This window comes from Coregonus clupeaformis, chromosome 1 (genome assembly GCF_020615455.1).
Source record: "Coregonus clupeaformis isolate EN_2021a chromosome 1, ASM2061545v1, whole genome shotgun sequence".
Lineage (NCBI taxonomy): Eukaryota > Metazoa > Chordata > Actinopteri > Salmoniformes > Salmonidae > Coregonus > Coregonus clupeaformis.
This window is the reverse complement of record NC_059192.1, coordinates 67926173-67941687: the sequence shown is the minus strand read 5'-3', so window position 1 is coordinate 67941687 and position 15515 is coordinate 67926173. Positions and strand designations below refer to the sequence as shown.

General features: G+C 42.1%; 1 protein-coding gene across 3 annotated transcripts in view; it reads right to left on the bottom strand.

The window, feature by feature from the left end:
• Positions 1-13160, bottom strand: part of LOC121572738 (paired box protein Pax-6-like) — a 50469-nt gene extending 37309 nt beyond the window's left edge. Inside the window, exons 1-3 of one of the 3 annotated variants that reach the window (XR_006001901.2) lie at positions 12973-13159; positions 11956-12190; positions 11385-11591 (exon numbers count right to left, since the gene is read on the bottom strand). Coding sequence is in view for 1 of the 3 variants with exons in the window: in XM_041884764.2 (XP_041740698.1) it covers positions 11385-11591; positions 11956-12061 (313 nt within the window). In the remaining 2 variants the exon portion in view is untranslated. Of the gene's footprint in view, positions 1-11384; positions 11592-11955; positions 12191-12972 lie in introns of all 3 variants that reach the window. The other 2 variants (XR_006001902.2, XM_041884764.2) reach the window with 2 other exon arrangements.
• Between the last annotated feature and the right edge of the window lie 2355 nt (positions 13161-15515).

Below are 15515 nucleotides of genomic sequence, written 5' to 3'. Positions count from 1 at the left end.
CCCAGATTCGTCCGTCGGACTGCCAGATGGTGAAGCATGATTGATCACTTCAGAGAATGCGTTTCCACTGCTCCAGAGTGCAATGACGGCAAGCTTTACACCACTCCAGCCGATGCATGGTATTGCGTATGGTGATCTTAGACTTGTGTGAGGCTCCCGAAGAACAGTTCTTGTGCTGACAGTTTGGAACTCAGACCTATAAGCTTGCTGCCAGCTCTTAGCAAACTGTTGGAAAAAATTGTGTTAGACCAAATACAATGCTATTTCTCTGTAAACAAATTAACAACAGACTTTCAGCATGCTTATAGAGAAGGACACTCAACATGTACTGCACTGACACAAATGACTGATGATTGGTTGAAAGAAATGTATAAGAAGAAAATGTTGGGAGCTGTGCCGTTAGATTTCAGTGCAGCCTTTGATATTATTGACCATAACCTCTTGTTGAAAAAACGCATGTGTTTATCACGTTTCAGGAGAAAACCCAGATGCAGACAGTGTCAAAGTAAGAAAAGTTTATTACAAAAACAGGAGCAGGCAAACGACAGGTCAAGGGCAGGCAGAGATCAGTGATCCAGATCAGAGTCCAAAAGGTACAGAATGGCAGGCAATCTCAGGATCAGGGCAGGCAGAGGTCAATAATCCAGGGTGGACAAGTTACAGAAAGGCAGGCAGGCTCAGGGTCAGGGCAGGCAGAATGGTCAAAACCGGGAAAAATAGAAAATAGGGACTTGAAAAAGACAGGAGCAAGGGGAAAAACGCTGGTAGGTATGACGTAACAAAACAAACTGGCAACAGACAGAGAACACAGGTATAAATACACTGGGGATAATGGTGAAATTGGGCGACACCTGGAGGGGGGTGGAGACAATCAAAAAGACAGGTGAAACAGATCAGGGTGTAAAAGTGCCATATCGTGGATTCAGAGTTATCTATCTAACAGAACTCACAGTTTTTTTTTTTTAAATGGAAGCTTCTCTATTGTCAAACATGTAAAGTGTGGTGTACCGCAGGGCAGCTCTCTAGGCCCTCTACTCTTTTCTATTTTTACCAATGACCTGCCACTGGCAAAGCGTCTGCTAAATGGCATATTATTATTATTATTAAGCAGAGCATGTGTGTTCATGTATGCTGATGATTCAACCATATACGCATCAGCAACCACAGCTAATTAAGTCACTGAAACCCTTAACAAAGAGTTGCAGTCTGTTTTGGAATGGGTGGCCAGTCATAAACTGGTCCCAAACATCGTTAAAACTAAGATCATTGTATTTGGTACAAATCGTTCCCTAAGTTCTAGACCTCAGCTGAATTTGGTAATGAATGGTGTGGATGTTGAACAAGTTGAGGAGACTAAATTACTTGGCGTTACCTTAGATTATAAACTGTCATGGTCAAAACATATAGATTCAATGGTTGTAAAGATAGTGAGATGTCTGTCCATAATAAAGAGATGCTCTGCTTTTTTGACACCACACTGCAAAAAGCAAGTCCTGCAGGCTCTAGTTTTGTCTTATCTTGAATGTTGTCCAGTCGTGTGGATGAGTGCTGCAAGGAAAGACCTAGTTAAGCTGCAGCTGGCCCAGAACAGAGCGGCACGTCTTGCTCATCATTGTAATCAGAGGGCTGCTATAAATACTATGCATGCCAGTCTCTCTTGGCTAAGTGTTGAGGAGAGACTGAATGCATCACTTCTTCTTTTCATAAGAAATATTTATGTGTCCCAAATTGTTTGCATAGTCAATTTACACACAGCTCTGACACACACAGTTACCCCACCAGACATGCCACCAGGGGTCTTTTCACAGTCCCCAAATCCAGAACAAATTCAAGAAAGCGTACAGTATTATATAGAGCCATTATTGCATGGAACTCCATTCCATCTCATATTGCTCAAATAAACAGCAAGCCTGGTTTAAAAAAAACAGATTAATCAAACCTCATGGCATAATGCCTCTCCCCTATTTGACCTAGATAGTTTGTGTGTATGTATTGATATGTAGGCTAAGTGTGCCTATAAAAAATATATACAGTGGGGAGAACAAGTATTTGATACACTGCCGATTTTGCAGGTTTTCCTACTTACAAAGCATGTAGAGGTCTGTAATGTTTATCATAGGTACACTTCAACTGTGAGAGACTGAATCTAAAACAAAAATCCAGAAAATCACATTGTATGATTTTTAAGTAATTAATTTGCATTTTATTGCATGACATAAGTATTTCATCACCTACCAACCAGTAAGAATTCCGGCTCTCACAGACCTGTTAGTTTTTCTTTAAGAAGCCCTCCTGTTCTCCACTCATTACCTGTATTAACTGCACCTGTTTGAACTTGTTACCTGTATAAAAGGCACCTGTCCACACACTCAATCAAACAGACTCCAACCTCTCCACAATGACCAAGACCAGAGAGCTGTGTAAGGACATCAGGGATAAAACTGTAGACCTGCACAAGGCTGGGATGGGCTACAGGACAATAGGCAAGCAGCTTGGTGAGAAGGCAACAACTGTTGGCGCAATTATTAGAAAATGGAAGAAGTTCAAGATGACGGTCAATCACCCTCGGTCTGGGGCTCCATGCAAGATCTCACCTCGTGGGGCATCAATGATCATGAGGAAGGTGAGGGATCAGCCCAGAACTACACGGCAGGACCTGGTCAATGACCTGAAGAGAGCTGGGACCACAGTCTCAAAGAAAACCATCAGTAACACACTACGCCGTCATGGATTAAAATCCTGCAGCGCACGCAAGGTCCCCCTGCTCAAGCCAGCGCATGTCCAGGCCCGTCTGACGTTTGCCAATGACCATCTGGATGATCCAGAGGAGGAATGGGAGAAGGTCATGTGGTCTGAAGAGACAAAATATAGCTTTTTGGTCTAAACTCCACTCGCCGTGTTTGGAGGAAGAAGAAGGATAAGTATAACCCCAAGAACACCATCCCAACCGTGAAGCATGGAGGTGGAAACATCATTCTTTGGAGATGCTTTTCTGCAAAGGGGACAGGACGACTGCACCGTATTGGGGGGAGGATGGATGGGGCCATGTATCGCGAGATCTTGGCCAACAACCTCCTTCCCTCAGTAAGAGCATTGAAGATGGGTCGTGGCTGGGTCTTCCAGCATGACAACGACCCAAAACACACAGCCAGTGCAACTAAGGAGTGGCTCCGTAAGAAGCATCTCAAGGTCCTGGAGTGGCCTAGCCAGTATCCAGACCTGAACCCAATAGAACATCTTTGGAGGGAGCTGAAAGTCCGTATTGCCCAGCGACAGCCCCGAAACCTGAAGGATCTGGAGAAGGTCTGTATGGAGGAGTGGGCCAAAATCCCTGCTGCTGTGTGTGCAAACCTGGTCAAGACCTACAGGAAACGTATGATCTCTGTAATTGCAAACAAAGGTTTCTGTACCAAATATTAAGTTCTGCTTTTCTGATGTATCAAATACTTGTCATGCAATAAAATGCAAATGAATTACTTAAAAATCATACAATGTGATTTTCTGGATTTCTCTCACAGTTGAAGTGTACCTATGATAAAAATTACAGACCTCTAAATGCTTTGTAAGTAGGAAAACCTGCAAAATCGGCAGTGTATCAAATACTTGTTCTCCCCACTGTATGTAGTTCTGTCCTTGAGTTGTTCTTGTCTATTAATGTTCTGTATTATGTCATGTTTCATGTTTTGTGTGGACCCCAGGAAGAGTAGCTGCTGCTTTTGCAACAGCTTATTGGGATCCTAATAAAATACCAAATACCAAACTCGGTAGTTGTGTTGCAACCGAGGACAGACCATTTTTACGCGGTCCCGTTCTGTGAGATTGTGTGGCCTACCACTTCGCGACTGAGTGTATCTCTAAGATATAGGACAGACACTTCAGAACAATCTTCCTTTAGATCTGTTGTTCCATGTAATGAATCTGTTATTCAATGTGTTTGCATTGGCTAATAGCAGTAAGGCCAAATAATAATGTTCATTAAATATCATACAATCTTTATACCTCAAGGTGTCTTAAAATTCAAAATCAAATAGCAAAATGATCCTTGGTATGACCTTCTTAAAGTAATTCCATATAGCTTAGTAGAGCCCCCCACCCTCCCCAAGACATACAGTGCATTCGGAAAATATTCAGACCCCTTGGCTTTTTCCACATTTTGTTACGTTACAGCCTCATTCTAAAATTGATTTAAAAAATAAATAAAAATCATCAATCTGCACACAATACCCCATAATGACAAAGTGAAAAAAGTTTTTAGAAATGTTTGAAAATGTATAAAAAAAATATACAAATAATACCTTATAAGTATTCAGACCCTTTACTCAATACTTTGTTGAAGCACCTTTCAAACGAATCCTTTGTTGTTTTTAATGAATTCTTTACAGACATGTTTTTTCATCATATTTTAAATAATTGAAATAGCTGGTAGAAAATACACTTTATGAAACTTTCATGAAGCGCTATGACCATCCTGTGTCACTTCACTTGGACTAAGAAAATACACATTATGACACTGTCCAGAAGCATTATGACTATCCTGTGTCACTTTACTTTGACTAAGAAAATAAACTTTATGACACTGTCAAGAAGCATTATGACCATCATAATCATATAAGCAAGATAGGCCTATCATGTACATGCCCTTATATCAGTCATCAGTCAAAAAGAGGGTGTCTTGTCCTGCTCCGGAAATCTGCTCCTGCATTCATCCCAGTCATCAGCATCAAAGGTAGGTGCATGTCTGATATCATTGTGGGCGCAATTACAATGACAATTTAATATGGTCAATTTAGAAAAATATATATAACATAAACATACTGTACATGTAGGCTATGGTGTAATGAAATGTTTTGCCTTGTGTGGTAGGTTATGTGGGTTTTGACATTCTTATGTAGGTGTCATAACCAGCCATAAAATAATGCAATATACAGGGCATTTGGAAAAAATATTCAAACCGATTTACTTTTTCTACATTTTGTTACGTTACAGCCTTATTCTAAATTTGATTAAATAGTTTTTCCCCTCATCAATCTACACACAATACCCCATAGTGACAAAGCAAAAACAGGTTTTTAGAAATGTTTGCAAATGTATTACAAATAAAAACTGTTACTATTCAGACCCTTTACTCAGTACTTTGTTAAAGCACTTTTGGCAGTGATTACAGCCTTGACTATTCTTGGGTATGACGCTACAAGCTTGGCACACCTGTATCTGGGGAGTTTCTCCCATTCTTCTCTGCAGATCCTCTCAAGCTCTGTCAGGTTGGATGGGGAGCATCGCTGCACAGCTATTTTCAGGTCTCTCCAGAGATGTTAGATCGGGTTCAAGTCCGGGCTCTGGCTGGGCCACTCAAGGACATTCCGAGATTTGTCCCAAACCCACTCCTGCGTTGTCTTGGCTGTGTGCTTAGGTCGTTGTCCTGTTGGAAGGTGAACCTTTGCCACAGTCTGAGGTCCTTAGCGCTCTGGAGCAGGTTTTCATCAAGGATCTCTTTGTACTTTGCTCCATTCATCTTTGCCTCAGGTTCTTGGTGACCTACCTGACCAAGGCCCTTCACCCCCGATTGCTCTGTTTGGCCAGGCTGCCAGCTCTAGGAAGAGTATTGGTAGTTCCAAACTTCTTCCATTTAAGAATATGGAGGCCACTGTGTTCTTGGGGACCTTCAATGCTGCAGACATTTTTTGGTACCCTTCCCCAGATCTGTGCCTCGACACAATCCTGTCTCGGAGCTCTACGGACAATTCCTTCAACCTCATGGCTTGGTTTTTGCTCTGACATGCACTGTCAACTGTGGGACCTTATATAGACAGGTGTGTGCCTTTCCAAATCATGTCCAATCAATTGAATTTACTACAGGTGGACTCCAATCAAGTTGTAGAAACAACTCAAGGTTGATCAATGGAAACAGGATGCACCTGAGCTTAATTTCGAGTCTCACAGCAAAGGGTCTGAATACTTATGTAAATAAGTCATATTTTTATTTTGATATGTATGCCAAGATTTCTCAAAACCTGTTTTCTCTTTGTCATTATGGGGTATTGTGTGTAGATTGATGAGGGAATTGTTTTATTTAATCAATTTTAGAATAAGGCTGTAACATAAGAAAATGTGGAAAAGTCAACGGTTCTGAATACTTTCTGAATGCACTGTATGTCACAACAGGTCTAAATATGTGTCATGACAGTGTTATTACGATATTATAACAGGTTATGACAAGTTATGTCAGCTGTTATGACATTGTTATGACCGTGTCATAACGTGTTTTGACTCTGGGTGTCAAGTAAAGTGTTTCCTTCTTTCCATTATGGATACATTTAAGGAAAGTTATTCTTCCTTCTTGGTCTTCGCTTTTACCAAGGATGGTGATTTAGAGTTTCTTATGTATCATTATGATTACACCCTTAGTTTTGTTTGGGGCTGATGAAAAAGCAGCCAGTTTGTACAAATGGTTCTTTTTTCTATGTGTGTCCTTTTGGAGCAGGTGTGTTTCTTGGAGCTTTGCTATATCAACATTGTTTCTTGCTAGAATATCAAGACAGCTGGATAGGAATATTATGGCTTTTCAAATTCCACGAGAGAATAGCTGGTGTTGCCATTGTTTTTCTCAAATGTAATTGTTATATTTAGTGTGCAATTAGGGTTAAGCGCATTGCTCAAGGGCATATCGATACATTTTTCATCTAGTCTGCTTGGGGATTTGAACAAGCGACATTTCGTTTACCGGCCCAACGCTCTAAACCGCTAGGCTACCTGCCGCCCTACAACACTGGTCTAAGCAATACATTCGATCGCAGTTACTGATATTGTACAAATCTTTCTACACTGATTGCGTTAAGAACAGCTTAATAAATCAAATCAAATCAAATTGTATTGGTCACATACACGTGTTTAGCAGATGTTATTGTGGGTGTAGCAAAATGCCTCTAATGTGCTAGTGATGGCTATTTAACAGTGACGGCCTTGAGATAGAAGCTGTTTTTCAGTTTCTCGGTCCCAGATTTGATGCACCTGTACTGACCTTGCCTTCTGGATGATAGCGGGGTGAACAGGCAGTGGTTCGGGTGGTTGATGTCCTTGATTATCTTTTTGGCCTTCCTGTGACATTGGGTGCTGTAGGTGTTCTGGAGGACGGGTAGTTTGCCCCTGGTAATGCGTTGGGCAGACCGCAACACCCTCTGGAGAGCCCTGCTGTTGCGGGGGGTGCATTTGCCATACCTGGTGGTGATACAGCCCAACAGGATGCTCTCAATTGTGCAACTGTAAAAGTTTGTGAGGGTTTTAGGTGCCAAGCCAAATGTCTTCAGCATCCTGAGGTTGAAGAGGCACTGTTGCGCTTTCTTCACCACACTGTCTGTGTAGGGGGACCATTTCAGTTTGTCAGTGATGTGTACGCCAAGGAACTTGAAGCTTTCCACCTTCTCCACTGCGGTCCCGTCGATGTGGATAGGGGGGTACTCCCTCTGCTGTTTCCTGAAGTCCACGATCATCTCCTTTGTTTTGTTGACGTTGAGCGAGAGTTTATTTTCCTGGCACCACACTCCCAGAGCCCTCACCTCCTCCATGTAGGCTGTCTCGTCATTGTTGGTAATCAAGCCTACTACTGTTGTGACATCTGCAAACTTGATGATTGAGTTGGAGGCGTGCTTGGCCACGCAGTCATGAGTGAACAGGGAGTACAGGAGTGGGCTGAGTGCGCACCCTTGTCGGGCCCCAGTGTTGAGGATCAGCGAAGTGGAGGTATTGTTTCCTACCTTCACCACCTGAGGGCGGCCCGTCAGGAAGTCCAGGACCCAGTTGCACAGGGTGGGGTTCAGACCCAGGGTCTCGAGCTTAATGATGAGCGTGGATGGTACAATGGTGTTGAATGCTGAGCTATAGTCAATGAACAGCATTCTTACATAGGTATTACTCTTGTCCAGATGGGATAGGGCAGTGTGCAGTGTGATGGTGATTGCATCATCTGTGGATCTATTGGGGCGGTAAGCAAATTGAAGTGGGTCTAGGTTGACAGGTAAGGTAGAGGTGATATCATCCTTGACTAGTTTCTCAAAGCGCTTTATGATGACAGAGGTGAGTGCTACGGGGCGATAGTCATTTAGTTCAGTTACCATTGCTTTTTTGGGTACAGGAACAATGGTGGCCATCTTGAAGCATGTGGGGACAGCAGACTGAGATAGGGAAAGATTGAATATGTCCGTAAACACACCAGCAAGCTGGTCTGCGCATGCTCTGAGGACGCGGCTAGGAATGTCGTCTGGGCCTGCAGCCTTGCGAGGGTTAACACGCTTAAAATCTTACTTACGTCGGCCACAGAGAAGGAGACCCCACAGTCCTTGGTAGTGGGCCGCGTCGGTGGCACTGTGTTATCCTCAAAGCGGGCGAAGAAGGTGTTTATCTTGCGCGGAAGCAAGACATCTGTGTCGGCAACATGGCTGGTTTTCCTTTTGTAGTCCGTGATTGTCTGTTGACCCTGCCACGTACTCGGCTAGCCGCATTCTAAAAGCGTGTAACTGCTGTGTCTGCGACTAAGTCATTCGGATGGTCATTCAGGTGTGTCTTGATTGATGTTTCAGATTATAAGTAATTGAGGTGTATAACTAGTGTCTTTCAAAGATACAGTAATCACTGTATCACAGTAAAACATTTTTTTATTCTTTATTTTATTTTAATAGATGGGTTTTGATAGAGCATTTCTAAAACACAAAGGATTTTTCTCTTTTAGTCTCTTTTATACTGAAATTTAGCTTTTCGCTGCCAATGTATAGGCTAGCCACTACATGAATAAATCTCAAGTAAACTAATTTTAATTAATTTGAATCACTGATATGTGTTCACACCCAGCATCAGATTTCCCATCTGATTAGTGAAGATCAGATTTTTGGCCTGATTTTGGCCTTTTATCTGTCCAACCGTGCCTCCCTCTTACTTGCATTTAGGCCAGTTTGTCTCATTAAAGTAATTTGCCTGGAGCGACCATAACAATATGTTTACAGTTGGCCGCATAACGGACACTGTCCCCCCCCCCATCCACCTCAAGGGATAGTTACACCAGGGTCACGGAATTGTTTTCGGGTCCACATCAGGCTACAAAGTAAATGACGAAGACCATGTCAGTCAAACCACTGTACCACTGTACCACTGTACGTTGTAACCTATTTTTATTTTTTTTAAATGTATTTTACCTTTATTTAACTAGGCAAATCAGTTAAGAACAAATTCTTATTTACAATGACGGCCTACACCGGCCAAACCCGGACGATGCTGGGCCAATTGTGCGCCGCCCTATGGGACTCCCAATCACGGCCGGTTGTGATACAGCCTGGAATCAAACCAGAGGGTCTGTAGTGATGCCTCAAGCACTGAAATGCAGTGCCTTAGACCGCTGCGCCACTCGGGAGCCCTTTCTATAAGCTTAATGAAAAGAGCAGGTTTTTGAGCAGCAAAAAAGTGAGCGGACATTCCCTTTTTTCTATGAATTTGACCTTTTTGTCCAGCTATTGTTATTATTTTGCAGAAACAGATATACCTAATAACCTCAGTTTCCCAGTTTCCCTACCTCCTAGAGCAGGAATCATCAACTAGATTCAGCCACGGGACAATTTTTTTCTTGAGTGGATGGTCAAGGGGCCGGAACACAATTACTAATCATTTGTAGACTGCAAATTGACCGCAAGAAGCCCAAACAGATATAATATTGACTAATTTCAAACCTTGCTTTCATTTGTAAACAATCACATACACTAAGTGGCCAGTTTATTAAGTACAACACCCCGTTCACGAAAATGATATGCTTCTACAGACAGTGAGTCACGTGGCCATGGCTTGCTATATAAAGCAGGCAGACAGGCATCGAGGCATTCAGTTACTGTTCGATTGAATGTTAGAATGGGCAAAACAAGTGACCTAAGCAACTTTAAGCATGGTATGATCGTCGGTGCCAGGTGTGCTGGTTCCAGTATCTCAGAAATGGACAGCCTCCTGGGCTTTTCACGCACGACAGTGTCTAGGGTTTACCAAGAATGGTGTGACAAACAAAAAACATCCAGTCAGCGGCAGTCCTGTGGGCGAAAACAGCTTGTTGATGAGAGAGGTCGAAGGAGAATGGCAAGAATCGTGCAAGCTAACAGGCGGGCCACAAACAGGCAAATAACGACGCAGCACAACAGTGGTGTGCAAAACGCCACCTCGGAATGTAAAACTCGTTGTTACGGATGGGCTATTGCAGCAGACGACCACACCGGGTTCAACTCCTTTCAGCTAAAAATAAGAAGAAGCGGCTCCAGTGGGCAAACGATCACCAACACTGGACAATTGAGGAAAAACATCGCCTGGTCCGACGAATCCCAGTTCCTGTTGCGTCATGCTGATGGAAGAGTCAGGATTTGGCATAAGCAACATGAATCCATGGTCCCAGCCTGCCTGGTTTCAACGGTACAGGCTGGTGGCATTGGTATAATTGTGTGGGAATGTTTTCCTGGCACACGTTAGTTCCCTTGATACCAATTGATCAACGTTTGAACGCCACACCTTATAGAATCCATGCTGAAGAATTCCGGCTGTTCTGGAGGCATAGGGGGGTCCGACCCGGTACTATCTGGTTGTACCTAATAAACTGCCCACTGCGTGTATATCTTTCTATTATGCATCAGAATAATGTGGAAAATGAAAATCACATAGAGCTGATTTGCTGGTGTTTTTACAGTGTTTTATGTCCAACAATATACAAGTGCTCAGCATATGTGGGAACTCCTTTAAGACTGTTGGAAAAGCATTCCAGGTGAAGCTGGTTGAGAGAATGCTAAGAGTGTGCAAAGCTGTCATCAAGGCAAAGGGGGTGGCTATTTGAAAAATCTCAAATATAAAATATATTTTGATTTCTTTAACACTTTTTTGGTTACTACATGATTCCATATGTGTAATTTCATAGTTTTGATGTCTTCACTATTATTCTACAATGTAAAAAATAGTAAAAATAAAGAAAAACCCTTGAATGAGTAGGTGTGTCCAAACGTTTGACTGGTAGTGTATATATAAAAAATAATTTGCTCAGAAAACTTGGGGGGCCAAATAAAATCACCCCAGTTGGGGAACCCTGTCCAAGAGTGACTGACATTTTTCAGATCTAATGTATAGCCCATTTTACAGACCCTGAAACCGTTACGAGGCGGGTCAGAATATCTTGACTTATGCACAGATCCAAGTACCAAATGCATGAATTGAGGCCTCTGACCGAGGCAGGAAAAACACTGCCACCATAGTGACTGACTCTGTGACGCTCTGGCTCCAGCAAGGCACACTGTGATTGGCTGAAGCTCAATCAAGACACATTGTGATTGGCTGAAGCTCAAGCATGGTGAATTGTGATTGGCTGAAACCTGTCTGACCTTTCTCCAGCGCCTCAATCTGCTCTTGAGTGAAGCTGGTCCTGTTCCTCTGTAGCTTCCTCTTCAGCTGCAGCCTCAGCTGTGACTCCTCACCCTCATCCCTCTCCACCGGCCCTCCTCCTACTCCTCCTCTTCCTCCCCCATCTCCTCCACCACCACCTTCGTCTCCCAGGCCTCCATCTGTGTCCGACAGACAGCCCTCGGGCACTGACGGAGAGAGGCGGTGGACAAACATTAAAATGTCAGACGAATTACATTGACACATGCACTGTTATTCTGGGTTGGGGTCAATTCCATTTAATTTCAGTCAATACAGGAAGTGAACTGAAATTCCAATTCCAATTTTTCTCATTGCTTTGACTGATTTAAAATGTAATTTGACCTAAATCCTGCTGGTAATATTTACAAACAATAAACAGACAGTATTTAGACTGAGAGAGAGTTGGTTAAGAATTCTAAGGCAATGGCCATGAAAACGAGACAGCATTTCATAGGGTTGTGTAATGGGTTGATATGTTAATTGTTACATTGTCTTATCCTTCCTTAGTGAATGCGTTGAATTTCAACTCACCTGTGCTGTGTTGTGTTTGTACTGTGGTCAGGTCATGGTACCAGTTGTTGGGCTCAGTCCAGTTCAAGCCGCTTTGCAGGTTCATTATGGTTAACTTCTCATACATGATACGTTCTCCCCCTCCGCCAGAAATAGGAACGCCAAACACCTTAACCCGAGCTCTTCCAGCCCTCTCTCGCTTCTCGCCTCACCCTTGACCCTCGCCCCTCTCGCCTTCCCTTAGAGACTGGAAAAGCTGGGGTGGGAAGAGAAGAGAAAGAAGGGGGGTTGATATCACATGAGTTCAGACATGACCGGCATTGTGGCAAATTAGCCTCACGATGACAGACAGAAATGGAGTTAGTTACAGGCATGCTGTCATAACACGTGTGTTGTACATTCATATGCTAGTATACCACAGGGAACCACGCGGTACATTAGAACCCACTCTGAGAGGAATTACATTTATTATGCTTCTTGCTTTTAGCTCCATCATCATAACTTCTAAGCACACACACACACACACAGTGTATTTTCTTGAGAAGTCACCACTAAACCACCTTCTAAACCCACTCATATCAGTGGTTAAAATAATTTCACGCAAACACACCGGTATATATCTTCATCTGTACACAAACACTTCCATTTTACATGCATATAGTATAACTATTCTTGTGTCCTCTTCTGTAAATCCTAACACGGCATCAATTCATGTAACAGACACATGCAAAGGCACAGTATGCAGGTAACAATAAGAGCCTGTTTTCTCCAACCCTGACAAGCCAGAGTCAAAGGTCACGCACTGCTTTGGCTGCCGAAAGGTTCCCGAAAGTGCTTCAACCAAAACTAATCAACTCTGTCCTCTGTCGCTGTATTATTCTTTATTTTTACTTTCTATGTCTGTTCATCTGATGTGTCTCACTAAGTTGTGTCTCTCCTCAAACCTTCCCTTAAATCTTTGTTATAGCCACGAAATCTACCGACATTTGATTTGATTGGTATTTCATGACACAAAATGATTAAAAGATGCAAACTCACCATAGGATGTGGTGAAAGATATGTACTTCTGAGATGGAAAAAAACACTTATTACTCCACTTTGCACTCTTTTATTCCCTCGTTCACCCCTCTCCCTTGTTCTCTGGCTTTGTTGACAATACTATGTGTGCAAAGGAGAGAGTAAAAGAGAGAGAGATGGGGAGAGAGAGAGAAAGAGAGAGAGAGAGAGAGAGAGAGAGAGAGAGAGAGAGAGAGAGAGAGAGAGAGAGAGATGGAGTGCTCAAGAGAGAAATGCGAGAGTGTCCTCAGAAAGATGGATAGAGAGAGGGGGGTAAAAGAGAGAGAGAGCGAAAGCGCGAGAGAGTGAGAGAGAGAGAGAGAGTGGGAGAGAGAGAGAGAGAGGTGACAAAGTAAGTCAACGTCAGTGTCAAGTTTGAACTTAATGCCAGGGAGAGGAGAACGGGAAACGAGAGAGGAGGGTAAAAAGCAGAGATAATGGAGAGATAGTGGATGATAAATAGAAGGAATTAATCTTTAGGTATAGAACAAGTGTAAATAGTCAGAGAGATATGGGTATTAGTTTAATAGACATTATGTAAAATAATGTGGATATGGACAACTCCACTTTTTCATAAAACTAGTCATCCACAGTGATGTATACTTTGTCATAACCACTATCACTGCATGCTGATGTTATATGTTACTTTTATCTGTCAATTGATCTTTATTTTTCTGTTTGATGAGGGTAGTATAAAACAAAAAGTCATATCATATGTTTAACACTTAAACACCATTACTCGTATTGTTTGCATCAGTGCAACCAATAGCAGAGGGGTAGATAATCTGCTTAATAATATCTAAATTCAGATTTTGTATTGTAATTATTTCAGTTTAGAAGTGCTTGTATGGCATGTGAACATTTAATTTCTAAAATAAACATAAGGCCTGTGAAATTATTTGTGTTGGAGTATTACGTCCACTGACAATTGTGAAATTGTTCTATCAATATTCTGTCAGTCACCATTGTATACTCTAACCAGTGATGGACCACTGTGTATAGTGTCTGTTTCCCAAAACCATGTCAAAGTAACATCACACATAAAATCAGTAGCATCACACATAAGAAACATGAATGTGTTGGAAATTCCAAATTGTTTGCATAGTCAATTTACACATAGCACTGACACTAGTGCTGTTATGGTGACTGTATTACCGCCACACCGGCAGTCACGAGTCATGACAGCAGTTAAATTCCATGTGACCATTTAGTCACGCTAATTAGGCTTCTCCAAGCTCTGATGCTGCTGATGGTCATTAGTAGCCTACCAAATTTGCTAACTGCCTGGTACTCTGCACTCGATTGTCCCTCTAATCACTCTGACATCAATGCAAATGTATTTGAAAATCTAATCAAACACTTAATGAGAGCCCATGAGCTCATGTTGCGCAACATTTCTATAGGCTATGCAATTGCGTGAGAAAACAGTGATGGCCTCCTTTAAAAAGAGGAGGATCCCATCAGCTAGGCCTACTATATTCATTTCTCAGCTTTCCTAATATTAAGCACAATTTCTTCTCTTTTGAACAAGAATATAGCCTACCTGGCTGGCATGAAAATGAATGACGGGAAAAGCGTCCTCCATTCGCTGTTTAAGTGCATAGATGATATGTCTTTTTTTCCCCTGTTTTGAGACAGGTGAATGATAATTCTCCATTCTAAATCAAAACAAATTTCACACCTATATTATTTAGAATAGGTAAAAACAAAATTAAATCAAGAAGAGTGTGATGGGTGACAATATTATCCTATCACTTGTGCATAATATATTATAATAATTTGTGAATGAAGCCCAGCTTAGGGCAAACTGCATGCTTTTTTTGTGACTTTTTCAAATCATAGTCGCACACCTCATGTAGCCTAGCCCATAGGCCTATATGTTTTTCTAAGGTTTGTATCACAACTAAAGTGGCCAAATAACTTCTTAAAATGAAGCACATTAATCCGCTTTAGAACTGGTGTAGAGCCTAACTGGCATACAGCACTTGAGTTTCAAGTTTGGGGAAGATCATTTTCACCATAAAAATGCACCTTTATAATAAAATAATTACATGCATAATCACATTTGTGTTCACTTTTGAGAATGGTGTTTTCCTGCTAATGGAACATTCGCGCATATAGCCTACTGCCGTGTGCGCATTGCTGCGCTTAGAATGTAATGAAATATCCTAATAGTTTAGCAACATTTTAAGCTAAACATTGTCATCTGTTGCGTCAGGCTCATAGCTTAAAACAGGTGTTTTGATGCTAGTGGTTATATAGTCCCGGACTATGTTTGGAATACTTAATTCTCGCAGAGAATAGAATAGGTCAACTTTTGTACTATGGGGGATAGTAGTTTGACATAGGCTAGTGCTTTTGCTGTTCGTTAGGCCTACTCATCTTGCTGGCGGACTAAAGTAAATGTAGGCAGTTCTTCCAATATCTTCAATATGACCCAAACAGTTACGTTCCCGATGTGTCTGTCTTCACTTGTAGCCTGTGAAAAGACCCAATCATGTGACTGAGAGCCATGTGAGTGAGAG